Source organism: Vulpes lagopus, chromosome 2, assembly GCF_018345385.1.
Source record: "Vulpes lagopus strain Blue_001 chromosome 2, ASM1834538v1, whole genome shotgun sequence".
Lineage (NCBI taxonomy): Eukaryota > Metazoa > Chordata > Mammalia > Carnivora > Canidae > Vulpes > Vulpes lagopus.
In genome coordinates this window covers 117,973,314-117,989,569 of record NC_054825.1, presented here as the reverse complement: position 1 = coordinate 117,989,569, position 16,256 = coordinate 117,973,314, and the positions used below count along the sequence as shown (strand labels likewise).

General features: G+C 34.5%; 1 protein-coding gene across 2 annotated transcripts in view; it reads left to right on the top strand.

Annotated features, from left to right (window-relative positions):
- The window catches only part of TBC1D32 (TBC1 domain family member 32), a 203,485-nt gene that overhangs the window by 156,210 nt on the left and 31,019 nt on the right, over nucleotides 1–16,256 (top strand). For both annotated transcript variants that reach the window (XR_005986056.1, XM_041743860.1), the window contains exon 28: nucleotides 1,170–1,253. Coding sequence is in view for 1 of the 2 variants with exons in the window: in XM_041743860.1 (XP_041599794.1) it covers nucleotides 1,170–1,253 (84 nt within the window). In the remaining variant the exon portion in view is untranslated. The remainder of the gene's footprint in view (nucleotides 1–1,169; nucleotides 1,254–16,256) is intronic.

Here is a 16,256-nt window from a genome sequence, read left to right as displayed (position 1 = left end):
CCTGAATGTAACACAGTTTTAGAAGGTGACTTAAGCTTACTTGCTATATTTATATAGTATATGCATATCATTTACTTTATACATATATTTGTTTCCAGAAAAATAATTCTGGATTCTATATTAAGTATAATTCAACTGATTATATACATTTTGAAGGTAGTAAATGCAAACATAGTGGGATTATCTATATGGCACTATCAATTAGTCCAGTCCAGGAAAGAGTGATTTTTTCCCTCTAAACTAGATAGAAAAAAGCTTACTTTTTTTTTTTTTTGATGCAGTTCTTTACTGTTTCACTGATAGGCATCTTTTCCAATGAATTTTAAATCAGTGAACTTTATTTTTTAGAGCAGTTTTAGATATACAGCAAAATTGAGGAGAAAGTACAGAGTTCCCATATACATCCTATGCCTTACACATGCACAACCTCCCCCACTATAAACACTTCACATCAGACTGATAAACTTGTTACTATCAGTGATCCTATAGTGACACATCATTATCATCCAAAGTCCATAGTTTACAGTAGGGTTCACTTTTGGTGTTTGCACATTCTATGAATTTTAACAAATGTATAATGGAGAAATTTATCTGCTATTTTGGGTCATACAGAAGAATGTTACCGCCCTAAAAATCCTGTGTTCTGCCCATGTATCTTTCCCTCTTCCCAACTGCTGGCAAGCTTACTTTTGATCCTTTTGTCTTGAACAGTTATAAAGTTGCAAAGTGTATAAAACAAAAAAATATGTCCTGATGTTGAAAGGGAAGGAAGCTATGCCTTGATTGTGGTCTTGGAGTTCAGATAATTTTTTTTCTGTATGTGTGAATAATGATGATAAGATATTATAGCCTAATTAGTGATGATTTTCTTTCTGTATCGAAATCATTTGGCAAATTCTGAAGTAATCCTTAGAGAATCTAAAGATAACAGATGATTCTTTTCCAGTTTTACATTGAATAGTTTCTCAGTGAAGCAATTAAAATTTAATTTACATTGGAAACATTGTTATGAATATTAAAGTGGTATGTGTTTTGAATTGGACCCTCTTAAGAGTGTAACTGCGAAGAAGTTCAGATGACTTTTATCTCCTAGTCTGTGACTTTTGAGATGCATTATCATGTATTATTCTTGACCTTTAATATCCTAATTATTCTCTTGTTTATTACAGCTTTACTAGAATTGCTTGAAAAATTTGTGCTTCATCTCTCTGAAAGCCCATCTGAGTGCTACTTCCCCTCAGTGGAATATACAGGTACATTTTAAGCATCTTGAATTTTGAAAAGTACTTAGTTATATAAAAAATAGATAATATTTTACAGAGCTATCTAATTATATTAAAATATGTACAAGTTTTCTCATTTTAAAAATCAAATGATGCTCTATGTACAGTGTAGATATGTTTCAATCTCTTCTCTGCAAATGTCTGGATTTTCTTGTAACTTTCTAACTCCTTTTTGAGCTCTTTTTTTTTTCTTTCTTTCTACCCATCAAAAGTTGTTTTTCCTTAAGACATGTCTTTCTTCTGATTCTATGCACTATCCCCTAGTGATATCATTTGTTTGTACTGTTTTACCTACTTCATATATTGATAACTTCAAAATTCCCATCTTCTATTCAAAAATCTACTATAAGATTCATTGTAGTATACCTCGCTGCTTAATAGGTAAATATCACCTGTATATACTACAGAAACCCTCAGACTCGAAATGTCAGCAGGGCCCTCACCTCATCATACCTTATTAATAAATACCCTTTTTCTATATTGTCTGTTTTGGTGGGCAATACAATCATCAACTATTCATCTGAACTAGAAACCAAATAATTTAAGTCCGTATTTTCTTCTAAGTTACCAAACTATGTTAATTCTATGTTCTTAATAGATCTCAAATTTATTTACTTAATTCATCTCTTCTTTGTTCAGGCCACCATTGCTTCTTGCCTAGGGCATTATAATAGCCCCTTTTCCTGGTGTCCCTGATTAGAATCTGATTTCCTTTCAAAGGTATTCTTTTATGCTGCTCTCAGAATCTAACATTTGAAGTGCAAATCTGACCCACTCATTCCTCTACCTCTTAGAAGATCACCATTGACCATTAAGTAAAGTCTAGGCTTCTTACCATGACTCCCAAAGTCTTACATTTTCCTTCCCTTCTCTTCCTCTCTGGCATTATGTCTTTCTCTCTATGCCTTATATTTGGTTTTCATGAACACTCAACTATTAGCACTGCCAAGTTCTCCCTTCCCCCATCCAAATACACATTCATTAATTAAATGCATATTGTTCTCTATTATTTAATAGAATTTTTATAAGTATTTAGACACAGCAGTAAACAAAAGAGGGGAAAAAATCTTGCCTTCGGTGGGAAGATAGAATAAATAGATGCTTTACTATAACAAATAGTATGGTGGCTACTGAGAAATACATAGCAGGGAAGAGGACCAGAGAGTGCTACCTGGGGGTGGGGTTATATTATTAAATCATGTTCAGACTAGCAAAGCTAGGAACAAGTTATGTAGATATTTTCAGGGGAGGAGAATTCCTGCTAGTGACCAGGAAAGAGATAAGTATGACTGAATAGGATTAAGGAGAAGCATTGTTGGTATTGAAGTCAGAGGGGGAAGGACAGTAGATGGTTTTTGGAAGTCCCTACAGGGTCTTGAATGTAGGAACACGTGTTCAGATTTACATTTTTACAAGATTGCTGTGGCGGCTGTGTTGAGAAAAGACAGAAGGAAGGATAGAGGACTAACACAAGGAAATGAAGTAGGAAAATGTTGAGAAGATCCAGATGAAAAATGATAATGGCTTGGATGAGATTGTCAGTGGGAGATAGTGAAAAGTATTTGGATTCTAGGTATATTTTGATGATAGAGCCAGCAGAAATGAGTGACAGATTGATAATGGAATGTGAGAGAAAGGAAGGAAGCAAAGGAGACTCTAGATTATTGACTCATGCCAATGGAAGGATGAGATTATCATACATCAAGATGGAGAAGAATGGAGGAGAAATAGGTTTGAGAGAGGAGGAGAAGAGCTTACTTTTATGTTATGTTTTAAATACTTGTTACATTTAAATAGATGTATTTTTTACACATTGGTTATTTGAATCTGGAATTTAGAGGAAAGATGTGGGCTGGAAATTTATATTGCCAAATCATAAGCTTAGTATATAAAGCCAGTATGTATCTCTGTCATGTCTTTCTCATACACTGACTTAATATCTAATTCTTTGTGTGACAATAACTCCTGGAAGGTAGTTTCCATGTCTTGTCCGTAATATCCTCTGCAACTAGAATGACCATGTTAAGACATACTTGACAAATAAAATAAAGAATGGCTAAAAAAATGAAGGAGGGCTGTGTCAGTCAGTTTGCCTTCATTTTAATAGACAGTAGATTAAACCCTTTAAGATTTCTGAGCAGAAGCTTTACTTGACTCATCTGTACTTTAGGAAGATTATTTTAGTGACTGTGTAAACAATGAACTAGAGTGCAGAACTGAAATATGCCAAAGGTGAATCGCCAGTGTGAGGGTCAGTAAAGAGATTGTGAAGAAAGCAGAGAAGTAGCAGAGACTCATGAAAATAGATAATCAAGGGATATTGCTCTCCGTCCTTAGAAGGATAACATGATTTCTCTGTTTACTGAAGAAACCATCATTTAAATATTTACGCAAGTTAGACACTGTATGTCGTATTTCCTTAAAAAGAAAAATATATGCTTCCAGTCTGTCCCAGCCTATCCTCCTGGCCCTGTTACCCACCGCTGCTCAAAGATTTTCTGTGCATTCATGTCACTGAACCTTTGTTCCTACTGTTCCTTCTGGATGAGCTTTCCTCTCCCCATATGGTAATGCCCTACTTAACTGTAAAGTTGCAGCTAAAATGTTCCCTCCCTCTTACTCCTAAATAGATGTTCTGTTTCTGTGCTCACTATATTCACCTTAAACTACCATTTTGATAATTATTATATTACATGTGGCTATTTAAATTATTCCATTATGTCTCAAGCTCCTTTTTATCTTTAATATAGTATTGGCTATATCTTTATTAACTAAATATATATACATAACCTTAGCATCTGTATTCACACAAATACAGTTGTGTAACAATTCTAAATATATTGATATTTACAAATACACATATGAACATATACCTCTTTATTTACACAGTGACCTTTAATGCAAATTTGGCAAAGGGATAAAAGAGAACATAAGAAAATGAGAACAAAGAAATGAGAGGAAATATAAGGTAGCATTAGATAGAGATTAAGGTGGGTGAAGGGAATTGATACTATTGAGCACCTCTTGTGAGCTAAATAGTATCCTGAAGTACTACTACATGTGTGTTATGTTATTGAACCCCGTAACTAGTCTTTGCAGTAGCCATAATCATCACATGTAAAATCAGAAAACTGAGGTACAGAGGAAAGAAAATAGAAATTGTGAGGAGAATTTTGAAGAAAAGCATTTGTGAAGAAAATTATAACTTTATGAATAAACCTAAAAATGTATGTGAAAACATAAAGGGATTAATGGTCAAATCTATGAGTAAGAAAGGAAATAAGTAGTGGTAATTATGGAGATCTGCATGGCCAGAGTGGGTATCTCCCTAGGCTTCCCTATAATCTCCAATTTCTACATCTCTCCTTGGCACATTGTTCTATTGGATCATATTTTCTGTAGATAATTTAAAATTAACATTATGTTGTATTCATGTCTAAATGCTCAATGAGACTAATTGCTCAGTGTGTGCAGATTCATTGCCCTCTGTTAAATTTATAAATTACGATGAGAGAGATCTCAGATGTTGGCTCTTTTGAATGTATTACCTAGGAAGATGAACCCCAAATGTGAAATTAAATTCTTTAAAGGCTCCAACTGAACAGCTATCTTTTGGAGTTTTAGAGTACAACCAAATATAAGTTGGCTTCCTGTTTACTGAATGTATAATATTATATTGTTATGATATAGTAAGCTTGTTACTAATACCATTTTCTTCCCATTGCTTTAGATATCCTCACCCTTCATTATTTATTTTTTTTTGGGTGGTGGAACAATGGTTTTCCATTATAATATTTCACTGTATTTACTTTAAATAAATAAAAACCATGTTTTGATATAAAAAAGAAAATGCTAAATATATATACTCAGTGTGTTTTCATGTTTCTTGAAATGAGAAATTGATTGTCTTTTTAAAAATGACAGCTTGCTTAAACCCTAAGGTAGCTGAAATTAGAATAACACAATCATCCATCTGTTGTTAGTTCCCTCAGGATTCCAGTCTATTATATAATTTGCAGAAAAATCAAATCAGTTTAGCTGTTTATCCCCTTAAAGAAAGAGGAATGAACAAAGTTCTGCACATTTTCAGTTTGTAAATCTATACAGGTATCTTTCCAAATCCTAACCAAATTTAATTTTTTGTTGGTTCATTTCCCTGGATTGAGTTGGGGATTTTTTTTTTCCTAATGTATTTGCTTCTTTAAATGGTATATTAAGTATTCCTTTAAAGGTAGGAAATACTTTTAATGTTATGTTTTTACTCTTTATGTTGTTAATCAAAAGGCTGAAGAGAAATCAGAAAATTTTGCATTGTTTCACTTTTTGACTATTAAAATACTTTTAAACTTAATATATATTGTTAAAACACATTTTATGCTTTTTATGCACATTCAGCAAATACGCTCTTTTCCACTTTACATTTATGGAGCATATTTGTGAGTATGTTGGATAATTGCAAGGAAGAATAAAATATGGATAACACTATCCTCAAATAGGGGTAATAGTGCATACATCTAAAATGATGAATTAAATAAATTGGAACAATTAGTAGAAAAAATAAAGGAAATGGACATTTTCTAGCTGGCTACTTTATTTCAGGCAGTGTGCCTTTAAGTCTGGTATTTCATATGGGTTATTGTCAAATGAAGGTTTTTAAGTGCTATATGTCTTCACTGCAAAGAGTGATGTTTGACTAGTGCCATCATGAAAGATAAGAGGAAGAAGTGATAATGGAGCAGGAGTGGCACTAGTACGGCAAAAAAAAAAACCCCAAAAACACAAAAAAAGAAGAAAATGTAGAAGGGGAGTTTGCAGGAAAGGGTTAAATAGCATAAAAACACGAAAGAAATCCTTTTTTCCTCAAACAGTGCTCACTATCCAATTAGGAGACTGATACCCTTAAAGTAACTTGGCCACAAGAAATTGAGTTTTATGTCCATATGAATTGAATAAAATGGATAGTTATAACCCTGTGTTAAAAGGGAAGCAACAGAATCTGCAGACTGGCTCTGTGAAAGGAAGGAGGTAGGTGAGAGTGCTGACCTGTTGACTTCATTGCGGGGTCAGATTCTTTGGCTTTATAACACTTACCGCCAGGGCTTCAGAAGAATCTGTAAACAGCCAAGCAGTAACTGCTTCTCTAACCATGGAAATGTATCCCGGTGGAAAAATTCTTTACTCTTCCAAAAATTAATTTCTTTCCACACCATTAGCCAAGTGCCAGGCGGAATAGATTTCGTTTCTTCTACTGTGCTTCTACTTTGCTAGCTTTGCAAACCAAAAATAGAATTCATTACCAGAGTGAGCAATTTCAGTCAATATTAAGTCAATTTTTCCAACTCATTTTGTTCTGAGACCATTATATTTACAATTAAATAGGTTGGTTATTTCAAATAGTTAATGCTTTGATTAAATTAGACATTAAGTAGAGTAAGTATGATGCTACAGGTGTCACTGTTTGGTTGACTTTTTATCAGCAACTTGTTATGCTTTTCATAATGACTCCAGGGAGTAGGAGTTATATCATCCCCATTTTTTGCTGTATTTCAATGTACAGAAAATATTTTTAAGTCCACATCTATTTCATCTCCAACTTGCTCCATTTGATATGAAGAACAATTTCTTGTTCATTCATTTACTCATTATCTACTCACTCACTGTTTGTTAAGCTCCTATTATGTATCTCACGCATTAAGGTGTACGTGTCAATTAGTCACTGATTACCAGTGATACATCAGAGTCCCCTGAAGACATCCATTTTTATCATTGAATTTATTTATTTTATCCCATCAATTTTGTCTTATTTATGAAGATTTTAGTTTCTGCTTCATAAGTTGTATTTAGTCCTGGCTGTACATAACAAAAGATTATTTCACTGAACTTTTGTAGTCCAAGATCTGTTTCTGTTTGTCAAGCTGTCATATAGCAAGCACAAATTTGAAATTAAAATGCCTCTTCTTAAAATATTTATTAAATAGAAAACTATTTTCTGACTTCTTCATTCTTGCTTATTTTTTCTTTTAAAAAAATTTTATTTAAATTCACTTTGCCAAGTATAGTATAACACCCAGTGCTCATCTCATCGTGTGCCCTCCTTAACGCCCATCACCTGGCCTGATAACCCCATCTGCCTCCCCTTCTGCACGCCTTTGTTTCTTTTCCAGAGTTAGGAGTCTCTCATGGTTTGTCTTCCTCTCTAATTTCTTCGCAGTCAGTTTCTCCCCTTCCCTTTTGGTCCTTTCACTATTTCTTATATTCCACATATGAGGGAAACCATATAGTAATTGTCTTTCTCCGATTGACTTATTTCACAAAGCATAATACCTTCCAGTTCCATCCATGTCACTGTAAATGTAAGTATTCATCCTTTTTTGATAGCTGAGCAATATTCCTGTGTGTGTGTGTGTGTGTGTGTGTGTGTGTGTGTGTGATGTTTTCTTTATCCATTCATCTGTTAAAAGACCTCTCAACTTCTTCTGTAGTTTGGCTGTTGTGGACGTTGCAGCTAGGAACATTGGGGTGCAGGTGTCCTGTCATTTCACTATATCTGTATTTTGGGGAAAAAAACCAGTAGTGCAATTGCTGGATCATAGGGTAGCTCTATTTTTAACTTCTTGAGGAACCTCCATGCTGTTTTCCAGAGTGGCTGTACCAGTTTGCATTCCCACCAATAGTGCAAGAAGGTTCCCCTTTGTCCACATCCTCTCCAACATTTGTTGTTTCCTATCTTGTTAATTTTAGCCATTCTCACTGGTGTAAAGTGGTATCTCATTGTGGTTTTGATTTGTATTTCCTTGATGGCAAGTGATGAAGAGCACTTTTTCACGTGCTTGTTGGCCATGTGAAGGTCTTCTTTTGATAAATGTCTGTTCATGTCTTCTGCCCATTTCTTGACTGGATTATTTGTTTCTTGGGGGTTGAGTTTGATAAGTTTTTTATGGATCTTGGATACTAGCCCTTTATCTGATACATCATTTGCAAATATCTTCTCCCATTCTGTAGGTTGCCTTTTAGTTTTGTTGACAGTTTCCTTTGCTGTGCAGAAGCTTTTTATCCTGATTAATTCCCAATAGTTCATTTTTGCTTTTGTTTCCCTTGCCTTCATAGATGTATCTTGTAAGAAGTTGCTGTGGCCAAGTTCAAAAAGGTTGCTGCCTGTGTTCTCTAAGATTTTGACAGATTCTTGTCTCATATTTAGATCTTTCAACCATTTTGAATTTATCTTTGTATATGGTGTAAGAGAACAGTTTAGTTTCATTTTTCTGTGTGTGACTGTCCAATTTTCCCAACACCATTTATTGAAGAGACTGTCTTTTTTCCATTGGATATTCTTTCCTGCTTTTTTGAAATGAATTGACCATAGAGTTGAGGGTTCATTTCTGGGTTCTCTATTCGTTCCATTGATCTGTCTGTTTTCGTGCCAATACCATACCGTCTTGATGATCACGGCTTTGTAATACAGCTTGATGTGAGGCATTGTGATGCCCCCAGTATTGGTTTTCTTTTTCAGCATTCTTCTGGCTCATTGGGGTCTTTTCTGGTTCTCTACAAATCCTAGGATTATTTGTTCCAACTCTGTGAAGAAAGTCCAGGATAATTTTTTTAGATTGATTGATTGATTGATTGATTCATTCATTCATCTTTATTCATGAGACACAGAGAGAGAGGCAGAGACGACATAGGCAGAGGGAGAAGCAGTCTTCTCATAGGGAGCCTGATGCGGGACTGGATCCCAGAACCCAGGGATCATGTCCTGAATCAAAGACAGACACTCAACTGCTAAGCCACCCAAGTGTCCCTCTAGGGTATTTTGATAGGGACTGCATTGAATGTGTAAATTACTCTGGGTAGCATAGACATTTTTTCAAAATCGTTATTCTTCTAATCTGTGAGCATGAAATGTTTTTTCATCTCTTGTGTCTTCTTTAGTTTCTTTCATAAGTGTTCTGTAGTTTTCAGAGTACAGATCCTTTATCTCTTTGGTTATGTTTATTCCTAGGTATCTTATGGTTTTGGGTGTAATTGTAAATGGGATTGATTCCTTAATTTCTCTTTCTTCAATCTCATTGTTAGTGTATAGAAATGCAACTGATTTCTGTGCATTGATCCTGCCAGATTGTATCCTGCCACATTGCTGAATTGCTGTATGAATTCTAGCAATTTTGGGTGGAGGCTTTTGGGTTTTCTATATACAGTATCATGTCATCTGCAGAGTGAGAGTTTGACTTCTTCCCTGCTGATTTGGATGCCTTTTATTTCTTTTTGTTGTCTGATTGCTGAGGCTAGGACTTCTTCTACTATGTTGAACAAAAGTGGTGAGAGTGGGCATCCCTGTCATGTTCCTGACCTTAGGGGAAAAGCTCTGTTTCTCCCCATTGAGAATTATATTTGCTATGGGTTTTTCATAGATGGATTTTATGGTATTGAGATATGTTCCCTCTACCCCTACACTTTGAAGAGTTTTAATCAGGAAAGGAGCCTGTATTTTGTCAAATGCTTTCTCTGTACCTATTGAGAGGATCATATGGTTCTTGTCTTTTCTTTTATTAATGTGATCTATTGCATTGATTGATTTATGAATGTTGAATCACCCTTGCATCCCATATATAAATCCCACTTTATCGTGGTGACTCATCCTCTTAATGTACTGTTGGATCTTATTAGCTAGTATGTTGGTGAGAATTTTTATATCCATGTTCATCAGGGATATTGGTCTGTAATTCTCCTTTTTGGTGAATTGGAAAATCTCTGGTTTTGAGATCAAGGTAATGCTGGCCTTATAGAATGAGTTTGGAAGTTTTCTATCCATTTCTATCCTTTGAAACCGCTTTAGTAGACTAGGTATTATTTCTCCTTTAAATGTTTGGTAGAATTCCCCTGGAAAGCTATCTGGCCCTGGACTTTTGTTTGTTGGGAGGTTTGTGATGACTGCTCCAATTTGTTTGCTGGTTATTACTCTGTTCAGGTTACCTGTTTCTTTCTGTTTCAGTTTTGGTAATTTATGTTTCCAGGAGCACATCCATTTCTTCCAGACAGATTGCCTAATTTGTTGGCATATAGTTTCTCATGATACATTCTTAAAATCATTTGTATTTCCTTGATGTTGGTTATGATCTCTCCTTTTTCATTTATGATTTTATTAATTTGAGTCTTTTTTCTTTTTAATAAGTCTGGCTAGGGGTTTATCTATCTTATTAATTCTTTCAGAGAACCACCTCCTGGTTTCATTGATCTGTTCTCCAGTTCTTCTGGTCTCTATTTCATTGAGTTCTGCCCTAATCTTTATTATTTCTCTCCTCCTGCTTGGTTTATGCTTTATTTGCTGTTCTTTCCCCAGTTCTGTAGGTGTAAGGTTAGCTTGTGTATTTGACATTTTTCCAATTTTTTGAGAGAGGCTTGTATTGAAATGTATTTCCCTCTTAGGCATGCTTTTGCTGCATCCCAAAGATTTTGAACAGTTGTGCCTTCATTTTCATTAGTTTCCATGAATCTTTATAATTCTTCTCTAATTTCCTGGTTGACCCATTCATTTTTTAAGAGGATGCTCTTTAACTTCCAAGTGTTTGAGTTCCTTCCACATTTCTTCTTGTGATTGAGTTCTAGTTTCAAAGCATCATGATCTGAAAATATACAGGGAATAATCCCAATCTTTAAGTATCGTTTGAGACCTGATTTGTGACCCAGTATGTGGTCTATTCTGAAGAAAGTTCCATGTTGCAGTTGAGAAGAATGTGTATTCAGTTGCATTAGGATGGAATGTTCTGAATATATCTATGAAGTCCGTCTGGTCCAGTGGACTTATTAAAAGCCCTTGGTTTCTTTGGTGATCTTCTGCTTAGAAGATCTGTCCTTTGCTGAGAGTAGAGTGTTGAAGTCTCATACTATTAATGTATTATTATCTAAGTATGTCTTTAGTTATTAATTGGTTGATATAATTGGCTGCTCCCACATTAGGGGCATAAATATCCATAATTGTTATGTCTTGTTGGATAGATCCTTAAGTATGTAAGTAAAGAGATATTATATCATGTCCCTCTTCATCTCTTAGTATAGCCATTGGTTTAAAATCTAATTTATTTTATATGAGGATCACAACCCTAGCCTTCTTTTGAAGTCCATTTGCATGGTAAACTGTTCTCCACCACTTCTTAGATCTAAAATGAGTCTCTTGTAGTCAGTGTATAGATGGGTCTTGCTTTTTTATCCAGTCTGATACCCTGTGTCTTTTGACTGAATCATTGCACTCATTCATTCATGTTCAGAGTCACTATTGAAAGATAAGAATTTAGTGTCATAGTATTACCTACACAGTCCCTGTTTCTGAAGATTGTTTCCTTGGACTCCCTCTTTGCTTACAGGATCCCCCATAATATTTCTTGTAGGGCTGGTTTGGTGGTCACATATTCTTTCAATTTCTATCTGTCCTGGAAGCTTTTTTATCTCTCCATCTATTTGAAATGACAACCTTGTTGGATAAAGTATTCTTGGCTGCATGTTTTTCACATTTAGTACCCTGATATATCTTGCCAGTGCTTTCTGGCCTGCCAGGTCTCTGTGGAGAGGTCTACTGTTAATCTGATATTTCTCCCCCTATATGTTAGTAATTTCCTGTTCAGGCTGCTTTTCATAATTTCTATTTATCCATGAAATTTACAAGCCTCACTAATATATGCTGGAATGTGGATTGGCTTTTATTGATTTATGGGGGAGTCCTCTCTGTCTCTTGGACATGAATGCCTATTTCCTTCTCCAGATTAGGGAAGTTTTCAGCTATGATTTGTTCAAACATACCTTCTGGTTCTCTCTCTTTCTCTCTCTCTCTCTCTCGCTCTCTATCTTTCTCTCATTCTCTCTCCTTTCCCTCTGGAATCCCAATAATATGTTATTCTTTTTCAAACTATCACTTATTCTTGGGAGTCTCTCCTTGTGGGCTTTTAGTTGTTTTTCTCTCTTTTCCTCAGCTTGCTTCATTTCCATCACTTGTCTTACTCTCTCTTCTGCCTCACCTACCCTATCTGTTAGAGCTCCAGTTTAAACTGCATCTCAGAGTATTTTTAATTTAGGCCTGATTAGATCTCATTTCTGCAATAAGAGATTCTCTAGAGTCTTTTATGTTTTTCAAGTCCCACTAGTAATTTTATAATTGTAATCCTGAATTCTATCTCCGACATCTTATTTAAATACATATCCATTAGATCTGTGACAGAGAGTATTATCTCTTGTTCTTTCTTTTGTGGTAAATTCTTCCTTATAGTCATTTTATCCAGTGTAGAATGGCTTGCAAGAGGTGATCATTTTCCTATTTGTAGAGTTCCAGCTGTTCTTTCTTTACATCTCAGATTGAATTCATAGGTTGTTTAGAATGGTTTGAAAGTTATATATCTAGCTATATTTGGGGGGCCAGATGAAACAAGGACCCCTACTCTCCCACCATCTTACCTCTCTCCCTGCTTAATGTTTTCAAAAGGGTTTTATTCACATTGTCACCTATATCTATTTAATATAAGTATTTTTTAGAGTGAGTATTTGATGTTTTAGTATGCTTAATACCTCCCATATTCTAACTTAAAAGCCTTTTTGAAGATTTAACTGCTACATTCTTTAAAGTGATATTTATATAATAATTAATGTCCAATTTTTTAAAAGATTTTATTTATTCGTGGGAGAGACACAGAGAGAGAGAGAGAGAGAGAGAGAGAGAGAGAGAGACACATGCAGAGGGAGAAGCAGGCTCCATGTAGGCAGCCTGATGTGGGACTCGATCCTGGGACTCCAGGATCATGCTCTGGGCTGAAGGTAGGTGCTAAACCGCTGAGCCACCCACGGATCCCTTAATGTCCAATTTTAACTATATCCAAACTTTACTTTTATTTCTTTAAATGTGGATCTCAAGTTCAGTGCACAAGAAATAAGCTGTAGAGGTCTTTAAAAATACAAATGACTGGACATTCACCCTCAGCAATCTCAGTCAGTGGTCTGGAGTGGAATCTGTTTATCTTTACTTCTAAAAATAGAGAGAATTTTAATGTATAGCCATAATTGGGAACCATTATCTGTTGAAATGTGTAGAATTAAGTTACTACTCTGAATATTCAGAAACATAAACTTTTAGAGAAGGAATAGATCTGGGAAATTATTTGTACACCCCAGAAAACTTAAAAGGACTCCTCAGGCAGACAGCTAGACCATTCTGGAAGGACTATTTCCTTCCATTGGGAAAAAGTAAGAACCTAGAACATGAATCATATAACATTGAATGTCATAGTCCTTTTGGGCATCTCCTCTCACTTTGATCTTAACTATTCCATTCTTCACATACAGAGGTCAGCATCTTCTCTTAGAAGCCACCCTGATCTATAGCATACAGTGTCATCAGGAATGTTCATCATTAGCACCCTTTGCCCACTGCACATTCCTCCTACTGTTAACATATTTAGCTGTATTATACATTCCAAAAGAGAAATATTAGTATTAAATGCACACAGATTTATATATTAATGAAGATAAATATTTCTCATGTTTAAAAATCCAGTTTTATAGGTACTAGAATTCTAAGTGTTAGCATCTAGTCTAAGTTAAAATCGTTCTGCTGATAGGTTATAAAAATCAATTTTTATATTAATACAAAGAAGTGTAATTCATGGATTAGAGAGTAGAAGTATGTTTAACTTTATGAAGAATTGCCAAACCATTTTCCAAAATAGTTGTGCCATTTTACACTCTCACCAACAATGTATGACAGTACCAGTTGCTCCTTAGTCTTATCAACACTCAGTATTTTCAGTCTTTAATTTTAGCCATTTCAGTGGATGTGCAGTACTATCTCCATGTTTTTTAATCGCATTTTCCTAATGATAGGTGATGTTGAACACTTCTTTTGAGATGTCTATTCAGATATTTTGCTTCTCACTCACCCCCATCATTTCCATATGGGTTTCATAACTTTTTATATTTTAAGGTGTAGATAATGGTTGTAGATTATGGATACAATGTCTTGTCCAATTTATACTGCAAATATTTTCTTCCATTATGTAGCTTGTCTAGTCATTTTCCTAAGTGTCTTCTGATGAATAGAAGATCAATTTTGATGAAGTCCAATTTGTCCGTTTTTTTTTTTTTCCTTTTACAGTCCGTACTTTCAGGGTTCTGCTCTGACAATCTTTGCTTCCATCAAGGCATTAAAGACAGTCTTTTATGCTTCGTAGTTTATCTCTTACCTGCAGGTCTATAATCAATTTTGAGTTTTTGTTTGTGTATGGTGTGAGGTAAGGGTTTACATATTTTTTGCCTGATAGCTAGTTGTTCCAGCACAATTGATTGAAAAGCTTTCTTATCTCACAAAATTGCTTTGTATATTTTGTCTAGACCTAATTGAGTGTATAAGAAGGAATATACAATTTGCTTGTTCTTACTCTTAGGGGAAAAGTTTTACATTGATTTTTGAGTGTTAAATCAACTTTACATTTCTCTGGTGAATTCTTCTTAATCATGATATGTCATCCTTTTATATTACTGAATTTGAATGGCTAATATTTTAAAAATATTTTTTCTATTATATTTGGATACAATATTGGTCACTAGTTTGCTTTTAATGTTTTTGAATTGTTTGGGGATCATGGTCATACCATGCTTATAAATGTGTAAGATTATTATTATTTTACTTATTTGATAGAATCCACTGGTGATAACATGTTCGTCTGAGTATTCTTCATGTTATGCTTTTTAAAATACTAATTGAATTTCATTAATAAATGTAAGAATCTTTAGATTTTCTGTTTCTTCTTGGGTCTGTAGGATCTATGGTGATATTTCCTCTTTTATTCTTGTTATTGATAATTTGTGTTTTCTCTTTCTCTTTTTTCTTTATACGCCAAGTAGAGATTTGTTAATTGATCTTTTCAAAGAACCAACATTTGGTTTTACTGATATCCTCTTTCTTCCTTATTTTTTATTTTATTGGTTTCTGTTATATTTTATTTCTTCTTTCTGTTGACTTTAGGTTTAAATTCCTCTTCTTTCTGTAGCTTCTGTGATGGAAGTTTAGATCATTGACTTTAAACCTTTATTCTTTTCTAATAAAATATATGGAGCTATATATAAAGTTTCCCGTAAGCAATGCTTGAGTTGCCTCCCAGTGCATGTTTAGAAATGTCTTAGTAGGCAGCCCCGGTGGCACAGCGGTTTGGCGCCGCCTGCAGCCTGGGGTGTGATCCTGGAGACCCGGGATCGAGTCCCACATTGGGCTCCCTATGCGGAGCCTGCTTCTCCTTTTGTCTGTGTCTCTGCCTCTCGCTCTCTGTGTCTATGAATAAATAAAATAAAATTAAAAAAAAAAAGAAATGTCTTAGTAATCATTCCATTGAAAATATTTTCTAATTTAGCTTGCTAGTTCTTCTTTGACCTTGACTAATTTGCAGTGTGTTTCTTAACTTTCAAGAATTTGGAGGTTTTCCAGAAATCTTTTTGTTACTCGTTTTTATTTTAATTCTGTTGTATTTATGGAATATTCTGCATATAATGTAATTTCTTAAAATTTTTTTGAAACTTTGTATGGCCTAATAAATGTTCTGTTTTAGTAAATGTTCCATTGACAGGTAAAAAGGACATATTTATTAGAGTCGATGGTTGTAGTGTTCTATAAATAACCAATAAGGGCAATTTAGTTGGTCATACTGTTCAGATTTTCTAGAAAATTTCTTATTTTTTGTCTCCTTTTGGTACCAAATGCTGATAGAGTAGTAGTGTTGAGCTCTCTCCCAAATGCTGATAGAGTAGTAGTATTGAGCTCTCTCCCTTTATTTTATGTTTATTGACTTTTCCCTTTAATTCTTAGTTTTTGTTCATGTATTGTAAAGTTTTCCAATTTGGTAAATATATATGTAGTATTGCTTTTTCTTCTTGATGAATTGACCATGTTATCATTTAAAAAAGTCTTTTATCTCTAATACTCCTTGACCTAGAGTATATTTTATC